This window comes from Periplaneta americana, chromosome 11, assembly GCF_040183065.1.
Source record: "Periplaneta americana isolate PAMFEO1 chromosome 11, P.americana_PAMFEO1_priV1, whole genome shotgun sequence".
Lineage (NCBI taxonomy): Eukaryota > Metazoa > Arthropoda > Insecta > Blattodea > Blattidae > Periplaneta > Periplaneta americana.
The window spans coordinates 164,557,127-164,578,454 of NC_091127.1; the positions used below are offsets into that span (position 1 = coordinate 164,557,127).

Sequence of the window (21,328 nt, forward strand, 5' to 3'; positions counted from 1 at the left end):
CGCCGATCACATAACCAATACTAACCATACATACAATAACATAAATACGGACATGGAAATCCTACACACACAACCCAAGAACCAAAAACTCAACACACTAGAACAATACGAAATATATAAACACACTAAAACACACCCCGATCAAATCCTCAATACACAGATCAATTTCAGTACACACACACTATTCGACTCCACACTTCAACACCTTCCAACAATAAAACGCACCCTCCTAACAGGCAGAGAAGTTCGAGATGATCCCGCGATCTAGTAGGCTCTGATGATGGTGCGTGAAGCACTGAAACAGCAGTAAGCCGGACAAATATTACATATTTAACACAAATAAGTCCACTAGTTCATCAATTAATTATAATGTTCCTATACTCCTAATTGAACCGTTGAGCAAAGTAAACATATTGCATTTTGTCCGACAGAACAACACAAAAGTTCTCCTTCTCATTCTTTACGAAACCACCTCTTACTGCTTGTAGGGACAGAGTTTGTAGAGCGACATGATACTGCCACTGCTTGCCTTCAGTACATGCATGAAGCGCATAGCAATGTACAGGAAACTCCTCGTACCCGTTTGAATGTCTGTGATTACACGATGTAATCATGACACCCGCTTTGGTCACCGCTGCATTAGAGCAAAATTAATGTCACAAAATGTACAGCATGTGTATGATATAGGGCGATATCCTTACACAGGTCTACCACACACATTTTTCTCCTACATAACAGCGCGAAATATGAACTGAATGAAAAGTAAAATTAGTTAGAATGAAGAACAAAGTCTGTCAGAATGACAGCTGAGCGTCAGTTTAAAGGGCTACAGCTACACGCACGCGCTGGTCCCTTTAAATTGGTCCTGAGGGCCTTAAATTGTCACAGGGCAAAAGTAGCATGGATTTATAAATCTGAAACATTTTATTTTTTTAGAATTAAAAAGAAGTTTTTTTTTTTTTTTTTTTCCCACCGATCCATAGCCTTAACTGAAACATTTTTCCACTTCGTCTTTATATTTCCAAAGCTAATCCCTTCATTTTACCTTTCTATATATATAGTGGAATCTGGTGTGTGACAAACGATGGATGGGAGCGGTAGCTCAGAGTGCCTACATGTTCGGTGTATTCACAGGAGCGGTGGTCCTGGGCAGCATGGCAGACAAGTATGTCGTCAACCAATAACATTTGCTGGGTTGGAAATGGTAACTATCTTTAGTTCCATAAGTTGTAACAAGTAAGGCAAAATCTCTACTTGTTATTACTTAGAGTGAATCGGGGGAAGTTGCCTAACTTTTTCTTTGATTTAAAATTTAAGATACTGTTCATGTTTGAATTTCATATTGAAATATCAAAATCTGGAAGGCAATTGGAAACTATATTTTTGTTACAAAACAGAAAACATTAATTACCTTGTTTATAGATACAGGTTTTCTTCTTACCTGTACTGTAGGCATCTTTCCCCGATAGTCGGGTAAGATGGCAAATGCAATTAACACATTTACTGATACATGTATTTTACCTCAACTTGGTTTGATACATGTATATAACAAAAATGACTTAATCTAAAGCTCATGGACACTTTCTCACTCGTTTATCACTACTTAGCAACACAGTCATTGCACAGATTTTATTGTCGTGTGCAAGACTCGTGAAATCACATTTTGCACATGATCAATTCAATCCAGTACATTTTGTTTGTAATTGTTTTTTTTTAGGCGGCGTTTAGGGTACGGTAAAGAATCCTGTATGTTTGCGATGCTCTAAAACAGTTCATACCCTCTGTTATAACATGTTCCATCGCAAGTTGAAGACTGTCCTCAATTGACTATTGACTGATCTCTATCAGAGGACCTTACATAATGTCTACGTATTCCCTGCAATAAAACATAAAATAAAACTCTTGCAACAAGTTGCCATCTTACCCCGAAAAAATGAGCATCTTCCCCAATTAGCGGGGTAAAATGCCTAGTGCTGTGACGCAACGTAAGATGGCGGAACAAGGTCGTTGGTTCTTAACAATACAAACTTTAGGACTTTTACTATACTATCCATTATAAAAGTTTGACAGTTATTACGAATTCAAAGATGTATTAAAATTTTAATTGCAATTATTTTATAGCAGAAAAGTGAGCTGTTTTCTGCTTTTCTTCTTGTCACAACACGAACACGTGGTAAAATGAGTTAGCTTCCACTTCACAGACATTCAACTGTCTTAGTGATCATGAAGACATTCACGTGGCGTTCTCGCTCGGAAGAATGTGAAACTACAAAGAAATGAGCATCTTCCTCCGAAAGTCATCTCCCCCCGATTCACTCTAACAATGCTTTCGGGACAGTTTTCGAAATTCTTCCCAGTATAAAAATTAATTCTCAAAATTACATTATTTGTAGGCCTAATGTTCTCAAGCTGAGAAGTAAAAATCACAGCAGTTAATGTAGAAGCATTTTGTGTTATGAATTACGAGATGAGTGCCAGACATTATTTGCTTGCGATTATATCCAGATTTGCGGGTTGAAACCCAATCAAGATTGAGAATGATTCATTTTAAGGGCAATAAAAATCCCTAGCATGACTTTCATCAGAAGGAAAATAACGCTGCAAAGTCCATGTCGTAGATTTACTAAACTCAAACCTATATGCTGATATTATAATTTTTAAGCCAACATAATTCTCCGAATTCTCCGTTATGTTTATTATTTATTATTGATGGAGAACAATTCCCTTCGGCAGTGGAGATCGAACTAAGGACCTTCAGCTCTGCGCACTGAATGCTCTATCACTGAGCTACGCTAGGGTTGTGGATGTTATTCTTAGATTATATGAAACATCATAACTGAGTACAATTAAGTCTACTTCTGATTAATATAGGAACTATTCAAACAATCGCACGTAACTTATAGATAAGCCTTTTATCTTGTAAGAATAATGTCTGTGCTTACATTTAATCAGAGAGATTTTTAGATCAAACTTTCAAGTGGGAAATCTTATTATCAATCAAATGTCCAGATTCATGCGCGCAGAAAAAAGTAGGTCTGAGAGATAATGTTCTTGAACTGCTTTTCACCGGATTAAATAAATACTTAAAGTTGTCTTTGTACTAATGCAAAAATCAAAGTTTTGTAGCATGATTAACATGTGAAAATGGAAGATTTATTTTATGACATTGCTGTCACTTTAAATCTGGCTTAAAGGAATAAATTTGTATGTTTCGTGTAAATTTGCATATACGATGCAAATGTATATGTTGTCTTCATACACACAAGAATTTTATTAATGTTGGGCTATGTTTCTACTTAAGTCAATTCCTTGAACAATAATTCTTCTACATCTGAATCGATTTAGATAACATTTGACATTATACAACAATTACAATGGAATCGACGGCATAAGACTTTTCCATAAATCCAAAATTCGTTTCAAGACAACTTGAAAAATTCTCCTCAGGAGTAAACTGAAAACTAGTGCCTACCGATAATATTAACAAACAATTAGCGGAACTGTTCATACTGTTAATGGCAACAAAAACAAAAGCAATAAAATTACTGCTGTGTTTAGTTAGCTTGGATGGTATTATGAGCGAATATTTGAGTAAGGGTGATGTGGAGGGATGCAGTTTCTCAGCAGATTCAGTGGGGCAGGAGGGGAGAACTGCTTGCATGCTGACCTAAGTTATAGCTATGTTGAAAAACATTGATTACGTACCTGCATTCCATGGGCGATCACAGTTTTTCCACCCACTGCTATCCACACACTCGTACTTAACACAATGCAGTTTTCTCTTTTTACTTTTCCACTCAACAATAAAGTAAACTACAGTGTCTTTATTAGTTCCATTATGGTACTAATGTTTTTTCAATAGTTAGTATACTGCCTGGTTTACTGCGCAGAATGTTATGACCGGCCAAGCTATCTAAACACAACAGTACACTTTATTTACCACTTATTACAAAATGATAATAATTCTTTGAAGCTAAAAAGTAAATGATGCAGTTATATTTATAAGTCTTGGCATTACGATTTATTAAAATAAACGATATACTTTGTCAACCATAAATCAATAGGAGACACTACCAGCGAGTCAGATGAAGTCAATTTTATGGCATAAATAATAATAAATCTTAAAACATCATATAGGAAACACTGGGACGAGAGACTCCAAAGAGTCAGCATTTGTTGGTTGTAGGTAGACACTCCATTCATTGTATTGTATTGCATTGCATTGTATTGTATTGTATTGTATTGTATTGTATTGTATTGTATTGTATTGTATTGTATTGTATTGTATTGTATTGTATTGTATTTATTAACATTCCATGGTGTTCATACATTGGTTTACAGCTAGAATATGGAATAAATCAAAAACTTAATACTATTATAAAGTCTTAATTTATAGTCACAGTCTAGATGAAATATATACAGAAGAGGTTTACAATATAGTCTACTAGTACAACACAAAGTTTTAGTATCAATTTCATGAAGTGTTATTGAATGTCATGAATTCACCTACAGAATAGAAGGAGTGAGAAATTAGGTACTTCTTTAATTTGGCCCTAAATAATCTTATTTTTGAGTTTCATTTTTTATATCGATTGGAGGCTATTAAAAATTTTTACTGCCATAAAACGCACTCCTTTTTGATAGCACGATAGACTTGCCGATGGAGTATGAAAGGCATTTTTTGACGTGTATTTATGCTATGAATTGTAGAATTAGTTACAAAGTTTTCACGATTACATACGAGGAAGATTATTAATGAAAAGATATACTGACAAGCCATGGGCATTATTTGTAGTTTTTTTTTAAATAGTCCTACACGATTCCCTAGATTTGGCACCTACTATTATTCTAATTACTCTTTTTTGTAATAGGAATATACTGTTACTATCTGTGGAATTTGCCCAGAATATTATTCCAAAACTCATTACCGAGTGGAAGTATGCAAAATATATTGTTTTTAAGGTATTGATATTTACTATCTTTAGCATAGATCTAATAGCAAAACATGCTGAATTTAGTTTGGGGGTAATTTCTTTAATATGATTTTTCCAATTTAACACATTATCGATTTTTAAGCCAAGAAATTTGGTTGTTGTTGTTGTTGTTTCTAATGGGGATCTATTGTTAATTATTGCGCTAGACATTTGCGAGGTTGAATTTGGACAGGATTTAAATTGAATTATGTTAGCTTTGTTACAATTTAATACCAATTTAATGACTGAGAACCAGTCACATATTTTGAAGAGAATTTGCTCTGTTGAAGATTGGAATGTGTTGGAGTTATTGGCTGTAATTACTAATACTTGTTTCATCTGCAAATAATATCGGTCTGTGGGATTATTTATAAGACACACATTAAATTGACATATTAGTTAACTAATTTCAGTTTTTTTGCCTTTTTTTTCTTCTAGATATGGTCGGAAGATTATATTCTATATCTCAGCGGTCTTACAGCTGATACTTGGAGTCATTGTTGCGTTCGTTCCTGAATACTATAGCTTCCTTGTGGTAAGATTCCTATATGGAATTTTTGGCTCAGCAGGATCGTACATCACTGGCTTCGTGTTATGTGAGTATTTTATTATCACTATTAGTATGATACAGCTACAAGGTGGGTCAAAAGTCACTTTCCCCAATATTCGTTCTTAGGTTTTATACTCGTACACATAAATAATGTCATAACTTGAACAAACGACTAGCTAGTGTAATAAGTGGTGGGTTGGCGACCATGTTCGCGCGGCAACTGTTTGTCCATTGTCATGTATTTTTTTTTTTAATTATTTATTGGTCGTCCAGCAAATCAAATACATTACTATAATAATACCGGACAGCTAGCAGTTCTGTGCGCGAACGACGCTGGTGCTGCTACCTAGGCGCCCGGTGTGGAGATACTCGCGAAACAAGCTGTAATCAACTGCAATGTATATTGTTGCTGGGCTAGTTAATAGTTTTATTAATTAGTGCTGTGTTAAAATGTCAGAGTGTATGTGTGCTGTTTATAATTGCTACAATTACAGCATTACAAATTGCTCCAAATCGTACTTTCGATTTCCGACAGTTCATAAAACTTGAGTCAACAAAATTCTTTATTAGGCCTAATGTCTTTGTCTCTGTGTTGATAGAACAATAAAAATTAGAATTTTATTTAGGCCTAATAAATGAATAGAAGTTTAAATATATTATATTTGAAATTTTAAGGTTTTAGCAAACTAAGTTTTATTGTTGTCCACATGCCTTTACTAATTATTACAAGCATCAGATTACTACCATTTTTATCTTTGCAGTTGTCAGCAATGGGTATATAAAGCATTATTGTAAATTCAATCTCCATGTCAGAATTAATTTTGTCTCACTAAAGCGAAGAAACAACACGCAACAATTAATTGAAAATAATATGAAGCATGCAAAATTTCTCATAATATGCAGCTCTGATATAAAATAATGTTACATTAAATACGGTACTATTCAACATTTCTTAAGTGTTTCGTATATTATCCCACATTAGTAACTCACGTTTTAAACAATAGTCAGAATCCCGCTATGTTAATATTTTATTTGTGGACGTAATTCCACGCCGCTCCGCTAGATGTCAGGTCCGCGATATTTCGCACTCACGTCAATGCTGCTAGTATACAGCTGTCCGGTATTATTATAGTAAGGTAGTTGTTAGTAATTCCATGAATGGATTGGTCGTCGTGGCACAACAAAATGGCCACTCAGATCATGCTACCTGACAAAATGTGCAATATAATTGCAAATTGGCATTATTTTGTTTTTGTTTTGAACGTTAAACTTATTATACTCAATTTTCTGACATGTTTTCAGGTCACTAAAATACAATATTTTTACTTGTGTTTCAGCAATGGAAATTGTGGGTCCTTCGAAGAGAACAATAATTGGAATTGCTTTCCAAGCATTCTTCGCAACAGGTGTAATGCTGGTTGCATTCTGGGGCTTCCTTATTAAAGACAGAGTTGTATTACAAGTCATATATGGACTCCATAGTTTGCTTCTAATAGGACATTGGTGGTAAGTGTATTAGATAGTGATATTTTGTTTCTGATGATATGTTATTCGTTGAAGATTTCGCATTTATTTTATGTAATTTGAACGGTAATAAAAAAGTTGTGTAAAAGATATGTTATAATGATGATTGAAAGTATTCCCCAATCAACTTAAATTAAACGAAATGTTTATTTGGCCATTTTTCAGTCTGTCATTCAATATGGCATTATTGTTTGGGGTGGAAATACCAAAATTAATCTTTGCCAGTTAAATTTACTACAAAAACGAATAATTAAAATTTGTTTGAAGAAACGTTGTGATTATCCAACTAAATTAATTTATTCTGAATTTAATGTCTTTAATATTGAACAAATTTATAAATATACTCTGTTAAAACGTTATCATAAAAATCGTAATAAGTTTATATTACAGGCACATAATCATGACACAAGACGAAATAATAATTCAACATTAGTAGAACCTAAATGTTTCACATCTGCTGGTCTAAAGCATAGCATTAATTTTGGCCCTCGTTTGTTTAATTCTTTACCTAAATTACACCGAGCATTTCTAACACGTAACCCACTAACATATAACAAGAAAATTAAAAACGTGTTAATGTTTACAATTTGATTAAATAAATTTATAGCCTATGTGTATGAATTTATCAGCCTATATTATATTTGTATTCTATAATTTCGGAATATATATTGTTTTTCATAAAATTATCCTACTTTATTCACGTTCGATGTCTTTCTTCTCTATGTTAATATTATATTAAATACATTTCATTGTAGCTGTAATTTTGATTTTAGTTCCTATTTTATTTTATTTTATACATTCCTCTTATATGAATATATTATAGGCCTATTATATAATTTCACTGTAGCTGTAATTTTAATTTTAGTTTCTATTTTATTTTATTTTATTTTATTTTCCATATTGCTCTTATGTTAATAATATATCTGAACTGCGACAGAACACGGGCGCTGCTCATTCGGTCCTCCAATTTTGTTAATATTATTGTATCCTCTTTTTATATTGATCGTATTATTTTATTTCTATTTCTATTGTAATTATATTCTGTAATTTGTATATTTAAATAATATAATAATAATAATAATAATAATAATAATAATAATAATAATAATAATAATAATAATAATAATTGAAAAAATATTTCAAACGGATAATCTTAGATTAGTTCACGCTTACGTACTTAATTACGTAAATTTTACATTCCCAATCAAATATTTGTCCAAACGACACTTATTTACATAGAATATTAATAATGTAAGAACAATTCATGAAGAAAATCGCTCGTGCTTTCTAACGAAATTAGCAATTAAAGTTTTTCTTTATGCACTACCGTTTAGCAAGAAAACCCCTTATTTAGCTACCTATCTGTAGGACCGGGAAAATTCTCCTCAAAACTGTACACGAACAAATTCCGTTAAACCATAACAGAAGAAATGCGGATGTATGGGGGGGAGGGGGTCAGGGGTGAAAAATCAAATGTTAGCATCACAACCATGTATAAGTGCGGATACACCCACAAAAACTTAAGCAGATTCTCAATGACGTACACAAAACTACGATATTACTGTAATCTTTAGTCCAGTTTGTTGCCTAAGCTTTAAAATTCAGCAACAATACTCTAAAATTCGTAAGTGAATGCGTTATGATATTAATTTCTAGGTCTTGAATTATTTATTTATTGATAGTATTGTTCTTGCAGACTGAAAGTGTTTTTGTCCTGATTTAATAATCCATAATCATCATGTCACTGTCATGATGTTTATCAGTATACATATATCACTGGGTAAACAAATTCTAAGACACTTATGTTTAAGGATATCATTACAACACACTTTGATTGAGATACTTACAAATGTATTATGTAATTCTTAACTAGGTTGTTGTTGTTGTTGTTGTTGTTACTGCTGCTTTATAATCATTATTATAAATTAATTATAGGCTCATGCAAAGCATGAAGAAATAATATTAACATGTTACATAATCAAAATAATGTTGTTATTGTCGTTGTCATTGAAGTTTTTTTTATTGTTGTCTATATTCTTATCATTATCGTAACTATTATTATTATTATTGTTATTATTGTTGTTGTTGTTATTATTGTTATTATTATTATTATTATTATTATTATTATTATTATTATTATTATTATTATTATTAATGAACATAATTCTATCCAGCTGTGAGTGTAACGATTTTGAGTGATAAATATAGTATTACAGTCATTACTAGAACTACAGACGTGGACAAATTATTAACAAAATTGACGATTTTTATGATAATTCTGTTTACAAAATTTGACTTTTCAATTTAGACTACAGTTGACAATTTTGCATATTTCCATCATTACAGTAGACAGAAATATGCAAAAATGTCAACTGTAGGCTAAATTGAAGAGTCAAGTTTTGTAAAAATATAGGCCTATAATAAAAATCTTCAATTTAGCTAATAATTTATAAATTAGCAAAAATGTCAACTGCATTGAAGAGCCAAATTTTGTAAAAATATAAAATAAAAATCTTCAGTTTTGCTAATAATTTGGAAATATCCAAAATGTCAAATGTAGTCCAAATTGAAGAATCGAATTTTGTAAAAATATACAATAAAAACCTTCAGTTTTGCTAATAATTTGTAAATATGCAAAAATATTAAATGTAGTCCAAATTGAAGAGTTAAATTTTGAAAAATATACAATACAAATCTTCAATTTGGCTAATTATTTAGACATACACAAAAATGTCAACTGTAGTCTAAATTTAAGAATCATATTTTCTAAAAATATATAATAAAAATCTTCAATTTTGCTAATAATTTGTCCACGTCTGTATTCTAGTACAAACTGTACTATTAAAATAATACACTTACACTGTAGTAAATTTAAATTTAAATTGAAAATAAACTAATCAAAATATCTTCTGCTGCGTGAAAAAGTTTTGGAGAAAACTTTTAATTAATATTATGTTCTATGCAAAATTTGCACGATGATGACAATAGTTACCATTTTTGCGCTGAATTCGGAAGGTGAGATGGTTGAGATGGGCAGGACATGTAGCACGTATGGGCGAATCCAGAAATGCATATAGAGTGTTAGTTGGGAGGCCGGAGGGAAAAAGACCTTTGGGGAGGCCGAGACGTAGATGGGAAGATAATACTAAAATGGATTTGAGGGAGGTGGGATATGGTGGTAGAGACTGGATTAATCTTGCTCAGGATAGGGACCAATGGCGGGCTTATGTGAGGGCGGCAATGAACCTCTGGTTCCTTAAAAGCCAGTAAGTATTCGGAAGGTCTGGTTTTCGAACCCAAGGGCAGACTATCTTCACTTGGGCTTTTCGTAGTTTCCTGAGTCATTCCAGGAAAATGCTGGGATAGGAACATCATTAGTGATTACAATGTTATGAAAAATATAGCTCTGTTCTAACTAATTTAATTGTCTACAAGCTTACAAGCAAACATTCTCACAGCAACAGATAAAAAAGTTATTTTTTTCTTCTTCTATCATGTTAATAATACCAAAACAAATGCTTATACAAATTTTGGCTACTCTCGCGCAATTACGAGGGCCGTTCAGAAAGTAAGTTTACCTTGAACTGTTTACAGAAAGAAAACACAATTTCATGGAAATATTTATTGGAACAGATACAGAAATATTGTTGTTGTATTTTTCAACATATTCCCCACCGGAATTGAGACATTTGTCATACTGTGGGATGAACAGAGGTACAGACGGCTGTCTCACACTGGTTCTACGACACAAGGATACAGAAGTTAATCCCATAGTATGATAAATGTCTCAATTCTTGTGGGGAATATGTTGAAAAATAGTTCAACAATGTTGTATCAGTTCCAAAAAATATTTATGTGCAATTGAGGACCGTTTTTGCAAAACTTGCAACTGAAAAAACTGAATTTTACAGGAGAGACAAAATACTATAGTAAGCAGTTTTGTTGTAGTATGTCTTACTTATAGCAGAAAGCAAGTTTTGAAAAAACGATCACACTTTGACACACTACAATGAAGAGAAATAACCCAATTTTACTAAGACGCTTTGAACATCATGTAGAGGCCTGCCTTATGTTAACGAATCCATCAAAATCTCAATTTTGCAAATTTTGCAGTTAGCAAGTTTTGCAATAACGGTCCTCAATTGTGTTTTATTTCTGTAAACGGCAAGAGGGAAATTTATTTTTATGGCCTTCGTAATTGCATTTGAGTGGCCAAAATTTGTACAAGCACTTGTTTTGACATTATTAACATGGTGGAAGAAAAAAGGTTAACTTTATCTGCCTCCATGAGAATGTCTCCTTGTTAACTCCAGAACTGAAGTTAGATTTCCAGCAGATACTATGGGTGGTATTCATAGACATTTTGCAGCACGCGCTACGAGCGTACTAAGCTAGCCCCGGATATCCACTGGTTACTAGTACAGAATTCAAATCATATCTATCGCTAACACTGGTTTATGAATACGAAAAACGCTGATCATCCACCTGAAGCCCGCGCTAAAAATATCTATGGGATTAAAATGTGGCCACGTCCAAGATATATCAGAGTAATTCATTCATGTCATATTTATTCCAGCATTGTTCTGTTATCATAATATTATCATTGTGTCTACTATGAATGGTTTCTTTGAGTAAAAAAATTAAATTAATCATGTCTGAGAAATTATACAACATGTTTACATAATAACAATGGACAGGACATGATGGCATGATATGATAACAAAAGATAACATGGCGAGATGAAACAGTGACACAATACAGTAATCATATGTAATGCTTCATGTTCACTTCAGCATTTGATGAAAATTACAACAAATTTCCTTTCATAAATACATAAATAATCATGTAAAAGAGAATGAGAAATCTTTTAAGGTTACAGTCCCAGCAAACAAGTTACGTAATATCAAATCTGACGTTAAACTAGTTTATAAGAAGAATATTAACAGTTTTAGGTGTACGTAAAACTGTTATTTTACACAGACTTGAAACTGTTTCAGAAAGAACAAAGAGAATTATTACTATTATCGTATGATCTCGTGATAGACCTTCACTTCCACCTTGCATAAATGTAATTATTTTATCTTCCATTTATCTTGTGCGAAACTATATGGATATGATGCTATATCAAATACAAGTTCTAGATCATTGATTAAAGTTCACGTTAACACTTTGTTTGTTAAAAACATAAAATTGTTTAGTCACACGTTAAAAACACTAACATATCACAATACCAATACTCACAAAATTGCAACTTCATTCAGAAAACTAAAATACAAGATAGCATACAAAACAAATAACACAACACAGAAATATCTAAATAATCACATCAAACATTCAAATAAATATAATTCAACTGGAGTTTACAAACTAAAATGCAATAGTTGCCCACATTTTTACATAGGACAGACAGGAAGATCCTTTCACACAAGATATAATGAACATATTAAAGCTATAACCAAACCCTACATCACATCAAATTATGCAGACCACATTATCAACAATAATCATGACTACAATAATATAGAAACAGATATGGAAATTCTACACATCACACCAAAAAGTTCACAGTTAAACATCTTAGAACAATACGAAATGTATAAACATACAATAACATACCCACAACATGTACTTAACACACAATTACAGTTCAATACCCACACATTATTCGACGTCATGATACCAGTGGCGTATACTGGTTAAAGGGTTTGGGCTACCGCTGACCCTATTATTACAAAAAATATATCTAACAATTACTTTAATTTTAATTACTATGGTAAAACTAATAATACAAAATTATTACATTATGTTATATTATAAACTTTTTCTTTTGTAATTTCCTTGGGCTACCACCGGTAGCCCCGGTAGCCCGCAAAATACGCCCCTGCATGATACGTCATAACACACAAACAACCAGCCCCCACCATAAGAGCAACACACCCCCACCCCTACAACCGACAAATGCACATCGCAGAATTCAAGATCACCAGTTGTTCAGTTGATGAAGACGTAACATCACGTTGAAACGGGCTGTCTGTCGAAGGTATACACCTTTTTTTAAAATTTTAACACTTTTTAACGTATGACTAAGTAATTTTATGTTTTTAAGTTCTAGATCCATTTCAGTTATTGTAGATCTAATGAAATCTTCTTAGAACTTGAATTGAATTGCTTTATAAAATACAGATTCCATTAGATTTTTAAAGATGATAGGTACTGGTACTAATACATGGGTTGAAAGCTCGTCATTTTTCAGAATGGTACCGTATCTTCAAATTTTATATCCTGACAAGTTCGTACCGGTATTTCACTTTGAATTCATCTACACTTGTGATTTTTCAGAATATTATGATGATGTTGTTGTTTTCTAATAACAGGCGTTTGACAATAGTCATTTTACCTCTTGCAGTCCAATATTTTTCAAAGATATTATCATGGCCAGCCACTGAAGCACAGATTTTGAGGTGTTCTGAATCCATTTCTTGGTTTGAGTTGCACAATGGGCAGTTAGGGGACTGATATATTCCAATTCTATGCAGGTGTTTGGCCAAACAATCATGGCCTGTTGCCAATCTAAATGCAGCTACAGACGATTTTCGTGGTAAATCGGGAATTAACTGTGGATTATGATGCAGAGAGTTCCATTTTTTCCCTTGAGATTGTGTTATCAAATGTTGTTTGTTGAAGTCTAAGTATGTAGATTTAATAAATCTTTTCACAGAGTAATACGTAGATTTAGTAACAGGTCTGTAAGTATCAGTGCTGCCCTTCTTTGCTAAAGCATCCGCATTCTCGTTTCCCAGGATTCCACAATGGGATGGTATCCATTGGAATACAATTCTTTTATTGAGTGATATTAATTGAGAGAGCATTTTAGTTATTTCTGCTGTTTGAGATGATGGTGCGTGTTTAGAGACTATTGATAGAATATAAATTTGGTAATCAATTGCCTGATCACCACTGTGGTCTCCTGGGTCGATTTCTGGCCTTTAGGGCACACAATAAGTTACTCATGCCCCAGTAGTTGTCTACGCCCTTACTGAAGAAGATAATTAATCGGTCATTAGCATTAACTTCACAGTGATACTTGCATTTCTTTAGGCTGATTGACGAGTCTCCACGTTGGCTGTGGGCGCAAGGACAAGTACACAAGGCTGTGATTATAGTGGAGAAAGCAATGAAGCAGAATGGGTGCACAGAGACTCTGGACGTCGCCCATTACGTTTCCAAAGGCAAGGCAAAGGCTGGTTCCAGGGAAAATGAAAGTGCAACTATGGCTGATTTGGTTAAAACTCCTAATTTACGCAACAGAACCCTCAATGTTGTTCTTAATTGGTATGTAACATAATTTATGTAAGGTTTAAATTATAAATTGCTTTGATTATAGAAAATGCTATCTTTCAAGAGTATGAAAACTGAGTAATTTTGGAAAGAGATTTTTGGCTATCCCACTGTTTCCTGGAATTCAGCATTTCAAACGTTTCAGAACTACATATAGGTTGTGTCATCAGGATTGATAGGTATGCTATGCCGATAGGGTCACCTACTCTGTTGGACGACATAGTTACATCTTAACATTGTTTGGAGTAGCCAGATTTACGAGCCCTACAGAGTAGAAGATTTCTCTGGTCTTATCTATTCATCCTGATGCTGGAACCAGTATGTAGAACGTTAGAAATCTTAAGCTCCAGGATATGATGGATTACTCAAGTCAGTTTTTGAATACATTCAACTTGAAAGCCTAAAAATTCTTAGAAATATGCTATGGATAAACAGGGCCCGATTTAGGTATAGTGGCGCCCCTAGGCAGTGCAAAAATTTGCCACCCCCAACTGTCACAAACGGTATATGAGCAGCTATCAGTGGCGGTTCCTCGGGGGAGGGAAGGGAGGAACGTCCTCCTCACATTTTTCTTCTTTTGCAAGTAAATACCAAATAAAATATGTGCCTTGAAATTCGAGGAAGATTCGATAATTTTTATGTTCACAGCTATAAGAAAATCTCTGTTTATCGAGTACCGCTGCCATCTAGCAATGTTGCATTCAACCAGATATAACACATCTAGGGGGATGCACAATAAAAACAGTTTTAACGCAAATCTATGAAAGACACCATATAAACTTTTTTAAAATTATAAATCAAAATAAATTATTCATTGCAATTTGTATAGGCTACTATTCATGGTTTAAAACTTTCGAGGATATCTGAAAAATGAAGTTGGGTTTATATAAAACAAAGAGGAAATAGTTCTACATTAGTATCGCAGATCTTTTTGGTTCCTGAAATTCACTTCCATTCATTGTCTACTAGACAGGGAACAAGCAAGTTGTCAGTTTTGTACAAATATATTTGAAATTGAAAGTACTCCAATCTACATTATTTTCAACATAAAAAAATTAATCGGCCACCGGCAGCTTTGAACAATAATGGTAGTATGACTTTACAAGAACTGACATTCTTCAAAAGCATGTGATACTGAACTTTTAAAATATACATTTGGCAATGTACATGTGGCAACACAGACCACGTAGGTGGGTGCAGTGTTCTCGCTTTCCTAACAGATTATTTCCCATTCCCATTTCCGTATAATTGTTCCAGTTACGTGTTAGTAGCTAGTCTTTTCCAACACGTGTGATGCTGTAGTGTGTGCAAAAAATGCTGCGAGGTTGTGAATTTCCTTGTAATTGTTAATTTGTGCAATTATTCAACAATGAATGGAACTGAAAATATATTATATTTTGGACAAATTAGGAAACTCAGTTTACAAGAACAGATTATTGCTATACGAAAGGGAAGGCCAACCCAACACTACCTGATCTTACATAAATGCATATAGGCTAATTTGTAGCATGTTTCATTCAAGAAGGTGTCATTTTATGCTGTTAACTTCTTTCCTCCTCTTAAGAAATATGCAGGAGCCGCCACTGGCAGCTATTATACAGGTCATGTTTAGTTTAAATTAGTTTTAAATGAAATGATACAGTTCAGAAATCAATAAATTGCTGGAATCAAAATACATGCATCATACTTGCGAATTATAAAGATTTTCTTCGCTAGAGGTAGAATCATGATTTCCAATTCTTCCTCTCTTTATTTTAATAATTTGATAAATCATTATTCGGTTACGTAATTCTCGTAAATGCTTCCAAAACTTATAATAGTTCTTCAGTTGTTTCCACTGAGATTATCTATAATAATTATGTTTTAAAGTAATGCAAATTTTTTCAGAAAATTCTATTTCTTAAGCAATAAGTTCTCTTGTCTTGAGAATTTACAGAGCAGTATACAAAAATATCTCTCAGATAATGCAAGGAGAAGTATTAATATACTGGTACAACTTGCAGAAAAGTCTGAATAGAGAATGAGCTTAGATAGTTGTTTCATTCATCCAATGGTACAGCCACAGTCTAGTATATACAGTCACGAAACTTGAGTTTTTGAGAGTACTAGGAACAATAGACTGTGCCAATACTATTTCGCATTGTCTGTAATGAAGTGATAGTAGCGATCCTAGTGGTTAGCAACTGTATGCATGCATATTTCCTACGTATTGAGCTTCGTGACTGTACATACTAGACTTGGTACAGCTGCCTCTGTTGATAGTGAAAATGTTTATTTTTTAATTTCTTTTTTTTTTATTGTTGATTAACAGGTTTGCCAACAGCTTGGTTTATTACGGACTGTCCCTCAACACTGGGAAATTATTTGGCAATCCTTTCCTTGTTCTCTTCATTGTGGGACTGGTGGAGTATCCCAGCTACATAATGACTGTTCTGTTAATGGACCGTTTAGGTCGACGAAGCCTCCTCAGTTCACTCATGTTGCTGGGAGGCATAGCCTGCATTGTTGCGGCCTACATACCACGAGGTAAAACATTCGTTTGCAAAATTAAAAATAAGAATTAGAAATAAGAGAGGACTTGCTTTTTCATCATGTACCGTACAATATGCATGCCATTCAGATGAAATAATTAATATTATTAATTTATTTTGAAGTCTGACGCAAGAGATGTCTCAGTAATATCTTCCTAAAATTTACTGCTTTCTCATAGTTCTCTTACTATAACGATTTTTTTTTTCTGTTTTTTCGTAGTCCTGATTAAAGTGATGAAATGAATAAGATTACCTCTTAACATAATTTGACTTAGAAGAAACAAATTATTGAACTTAAATTTAATAAAGATTAATTCTACAAAAGATTAGCTAAGGAAATGTAATTACTTCTCCATGGACATGTAAATTAAGGTTACCAGATTTTTCACAAATTCCAATATAATAAATTACTTTAACATTTATGTTAGTTTGCCTTTCTCTTATTGTTTTTACGCACTTCAAAGAATTAAAATACTCATTCTATTTATACATTACAAGTATTCATTCTATTTAACTACTACTTAAGCTCTTGGTATTTTCAGAAGTCAATTTTTTTTAAGCAAGTCTTATCTGGATTCCAGTTTTGCTATAAATTCCTGGCAGGTCATGTTGAAGTTGGTTTAGATAGCAAGCATGTTTCTAACAGTTTCAAAACTCATTCTGGATTTTTGGAATCTCTACAACATTTTCATTAAAAAAAATTCTTAATTAGACATTACTTCCAGGAAGATGAGGAGATATTTCGATAAAGTTCTAGATTTGCACACAGAATGCCATTTTCTCGGAGAAAATTTAAAAAGTCGCTTTATTTTGAGCAAAGAGTAGAGTTTTCTTCATTCCACTTTGCTATTTTCTTCAGGCAAGAAATTTCATAAAATAAATTATTTCATCCAGGTCAAGTACATTTACATTGAAAGAAAAATAATAGAATATCTCTTCAAATTTTTCTCTTACTGGAGGACATTTCAGCAATATACATTCCACAGATATCTTACCTTTTCAATGAATACCAAAGGCACAGTGATATTCGATAACATTTTCATAAAATTACAATAATTAACAATTAAAATCTGCGGATAACTGGGGACAAATTATTAAATTTGGGGACATTTCGAGGACGAATTTTGTTCGGAGACAAAAAGCAAAATTCGCGGACTGTTCCCAGGAAAAAGGGACGCCTGGTAACTTTAATGTAAATGAATGATGGATGAATTTTCAAATAAAATGAACATATTTCTTCAAAAGTAACTTCAGAGAAATTCATAATGAAACTTTATACAAGAACTTGACTGGATTGTGTTTTAGTATTCGAGATTCTACCTGTAAATGAACGTAAAATTTAGAAACAAATATTTTTACTTATTTCTAACATTTATTTTCATGCTTGTAATATTCATTGTATTAAATGAATGAAAATTGTGTAGAGACATCACGGTTTAAAAGCATGATCTATTCATCCATTTAAACGTTTTTCAGATACTCAGGCTGGAAGCATTTCAGTCACAACAATTGTAATGACTGGAAAATTCTTCATCGCATATTCAACAGCATTTTCATAAGATTACAGTAATTAACAATTAAAATCCGCGGTTAACTGGGGACAAATTATTAAATTCGGGGACATTTCAAGGACGAATTTTGTTCGGAGACAAAAAGCAAAATTCGGGTACTGTTCCCGGGAAAAGGGGATGCCTGGTAACCATAATGTAGATGAATGATGGATGAATTTTAAAATAAAATGAACATATTTCTTCAAAAGTAACTTCAGAAGAATTCATAATGAAACTTTATACAAGAACATGGCTGGACCGTGTTTTAGTATCCGAGATTCTACCTGTAAATGAACGTAAAATTTAGAAACAAATATTTTTACTTATTTCTAACATTTATTTTCCTAGTTGTAATATTCATTATATTAAATGAGTGAAAACTGTATGGAGATATCACTGTTTAAAAGCATGTTCTATTCATCAATTTTGCACGTTTTTCAGATACTCAGGCTGGAAGCATTTCAGTCACAACAATTGTAATGATTGGAAAATTCTTCATCGCCGCTTCCTTTGCTATTATCTATAACTACACAGCTGAGTTGTTCCCTACTGTAGTCAGGAACACGGCCCTGGGAATTGGAAGCATGGGAGCTCGTCTGAGTGGAGCCCTCACACCTCTCATCACATTACTGGTATGTCTGCTTGGATCTGAAACTTCAATTTGTGTACATAGACCTAAGCATATGGAAATAGTACATTGGTATACAGGGTTTTAAGAAATAATGATCAAAAATTTAGGGATGAGAAGTAAAAATGAAGAGAAGCAAAAAAGTTCCAGTAAAAATATGTCCGAAAATTAACTGAGGGGACCAGAAGCAAAGGGGTACAAGTGTACTTAAGTTATTTTTTGAGAAAATATGATTGAAAGTACTTAAATTTTCGTAAATTTCATGAAAATTTTTATTTCAGTTTTAGTGTCTGATGTGTTTAAAAGATACTCGTATATCCATTTGCCATTAAAGTTTTAGATGTTTTAGCTTACCCTGGATGCACTTAACTCATGTTTTTAGAAATGTCACTTGTACTCCTTTGCCTCTGATCCCCGCATCTGTTTAAGAGATAATGTCATTTTGTGCTGGTTGGGCTTACTGAATATTAAGTACTAATTCCAACAAAATCAGTGACAGTTTTATTTAATTTATGAATCATGAGACGTTAAAATTCATAATTTTTGTTTCAATACCACAGAAATGCGACTGAATGTACACAAAAGAAACTTTTTTTTTTTTTAATAACAGTAACGTTTGTGGATAAACAAGGTATAATACAGTATGAACATGAATAATTTCGAGGGAAAAATTGTTCCGGGGCCAGGTATCGAACCCGAGACCTTTGGTTAAACGTACCAATGCTCTACAAACTGAGCTACCCAGGAACTTTACAAGACACCAATCAAATTTTTCTCTCTATATCCACATCAACTTTACAGGGAGTTATACCTGAAAGCTCGATTTGCATAATACACATCACTGTTCGTTAACAGAAAACCACAATTTAAGTCACACAGAGTTAGTGTGCACTCAATGTTAGTTGCTTGACGGTTGTCAGCCCACTTTGAGGTCTGTGGATATAGAAGGAAAAATTGGATCGGTGTCTGGTAGAGTTCCTGGATAGCTCAGTTGATAGAGCGTTGGTACATTTAACCAAAGGTCCCGGGTTCGATACCTGCCCCCAGAACAACTTTTCCCTCGAAATTATTCAAATCAACTTTACAGGGAGTTATACCTGAAAGCCCGATTTGCAGTATGAACATGTTTACTTAAGAATTTTACAGCAAGTGTTCAAAATGCTGAACATGTTCTTGAATGCGTTTATCTAGTCTCCTCTGCAAAGACCCAAGAACATAGTCGAGCAATCCTGGGTCATTCTTCATTTGCTGGGAGGCAACTACAGCCCAAATGCTGCAATTCTTCAGGTGTGGTGATATCTGTTGTGTAAACTAGACTTTTTGCATAATTGCTGACACAAAAATCCAAAGGATTTAAATCTGGTTATCTAAGTACAGGTCCTCCTCTACCTATCCACCGTTCATCATATCGTCTGTTTAGATATTGTCTCACATTTAGAAAAAAAAATGATGGGGAGAGTGAGGCATGTATACGAAGCAGGAATGTTGCTGCTTCATGTATCCAGGTGCTTGGTTCACTGCCTGCCTCAACCAGCACAAAATGTCATCTTGTAAACAGTTAATTTGCAGACCCATGTTTACTGGAACATTTTTGCTTCTCTACATTTTTACCTTTCATCTCTAAATTTTTTTACCATCACTTCTGAAACATTTTGTATAGGTACTGTATGGTAGTAATTGAAAAGTTTTCGATCTTGATGCAATCAGATTCCTAATACTATACCAATAAAAGTAATGCCAAAAGAGAGAAGTAGACCTGGATTTTCGAGTTTTTTATATACCGAAAGCAAGTTTATTGACATGACGATGATGATGGTAATAATACTGTATTATTTCTATAGGAATACCATCAAAGATTGTGACTCTAAATTTAAAACTTGTAAAAATACAAAGAAGTTTGTCTTCGAAAACACATTTTTTAAGATATACACATATATTCATTAGAATAATAGTTGGCGCAAAGGTTAGAGAATCGTGTAGACCATTTTTTTTCCTTTAAATTAGAAATTCTGACCGTAACAAATCAGTACATATACATTTTAATAAATTTTTTCTTGTGTAATAAAGAAAATTTTCCAACTAATTCAGCCATTCATAGTATAAATACCCGCAGAAAGAATGATTTTCATATGCCATCATCAAATGTATCATGCTATCAAAGGGGTGTATGTTACATGGCGATAAAAATGTTCAATAGTCTTCCTGAAGACATTAAGAATCGTAACCAAAACCCT

At 33.2% G+C, this 21,328-nt stretch overlaps 1 protein-coding gene across 1 annotated transcript in view; it reads left to right on the forward strand.

The window, feature by feature from the left end:
- LOC138709571 (organic cation transporter protein) overlaps positions 1-21,328 on the forward strand; it is a 151,291-nt gene that overhangs the window by 126,974 nt on the left and 2,989 nt on the right. Inside the window, exons 4-9 of the mRNA XM_069840433.1 lie at positions 1,062-1,165; positions 5,412-5,569; positions 6,861-7,029; positions 14,146-14,379; positions 16,697-16,911; positions 18,908-19,098. Of these exons, the coding sequence (XP_069696534.1) occupies positions 1,062-1,165; positions 5,412-5,569; positions 6,861-7,029; positions 14,146-14,379; positions 16,697-16,911; positions 18,908-19,098 (1,071 nt within the window). The remainder of the gene's footprint in view (positions 1-1,061; positions 1,166-5,411; positions 5,570-6,860; positions 7,030-14,145; positions 14,380-16,696; positions 16,912-18,907; positions 19,099-21,328) is intronic.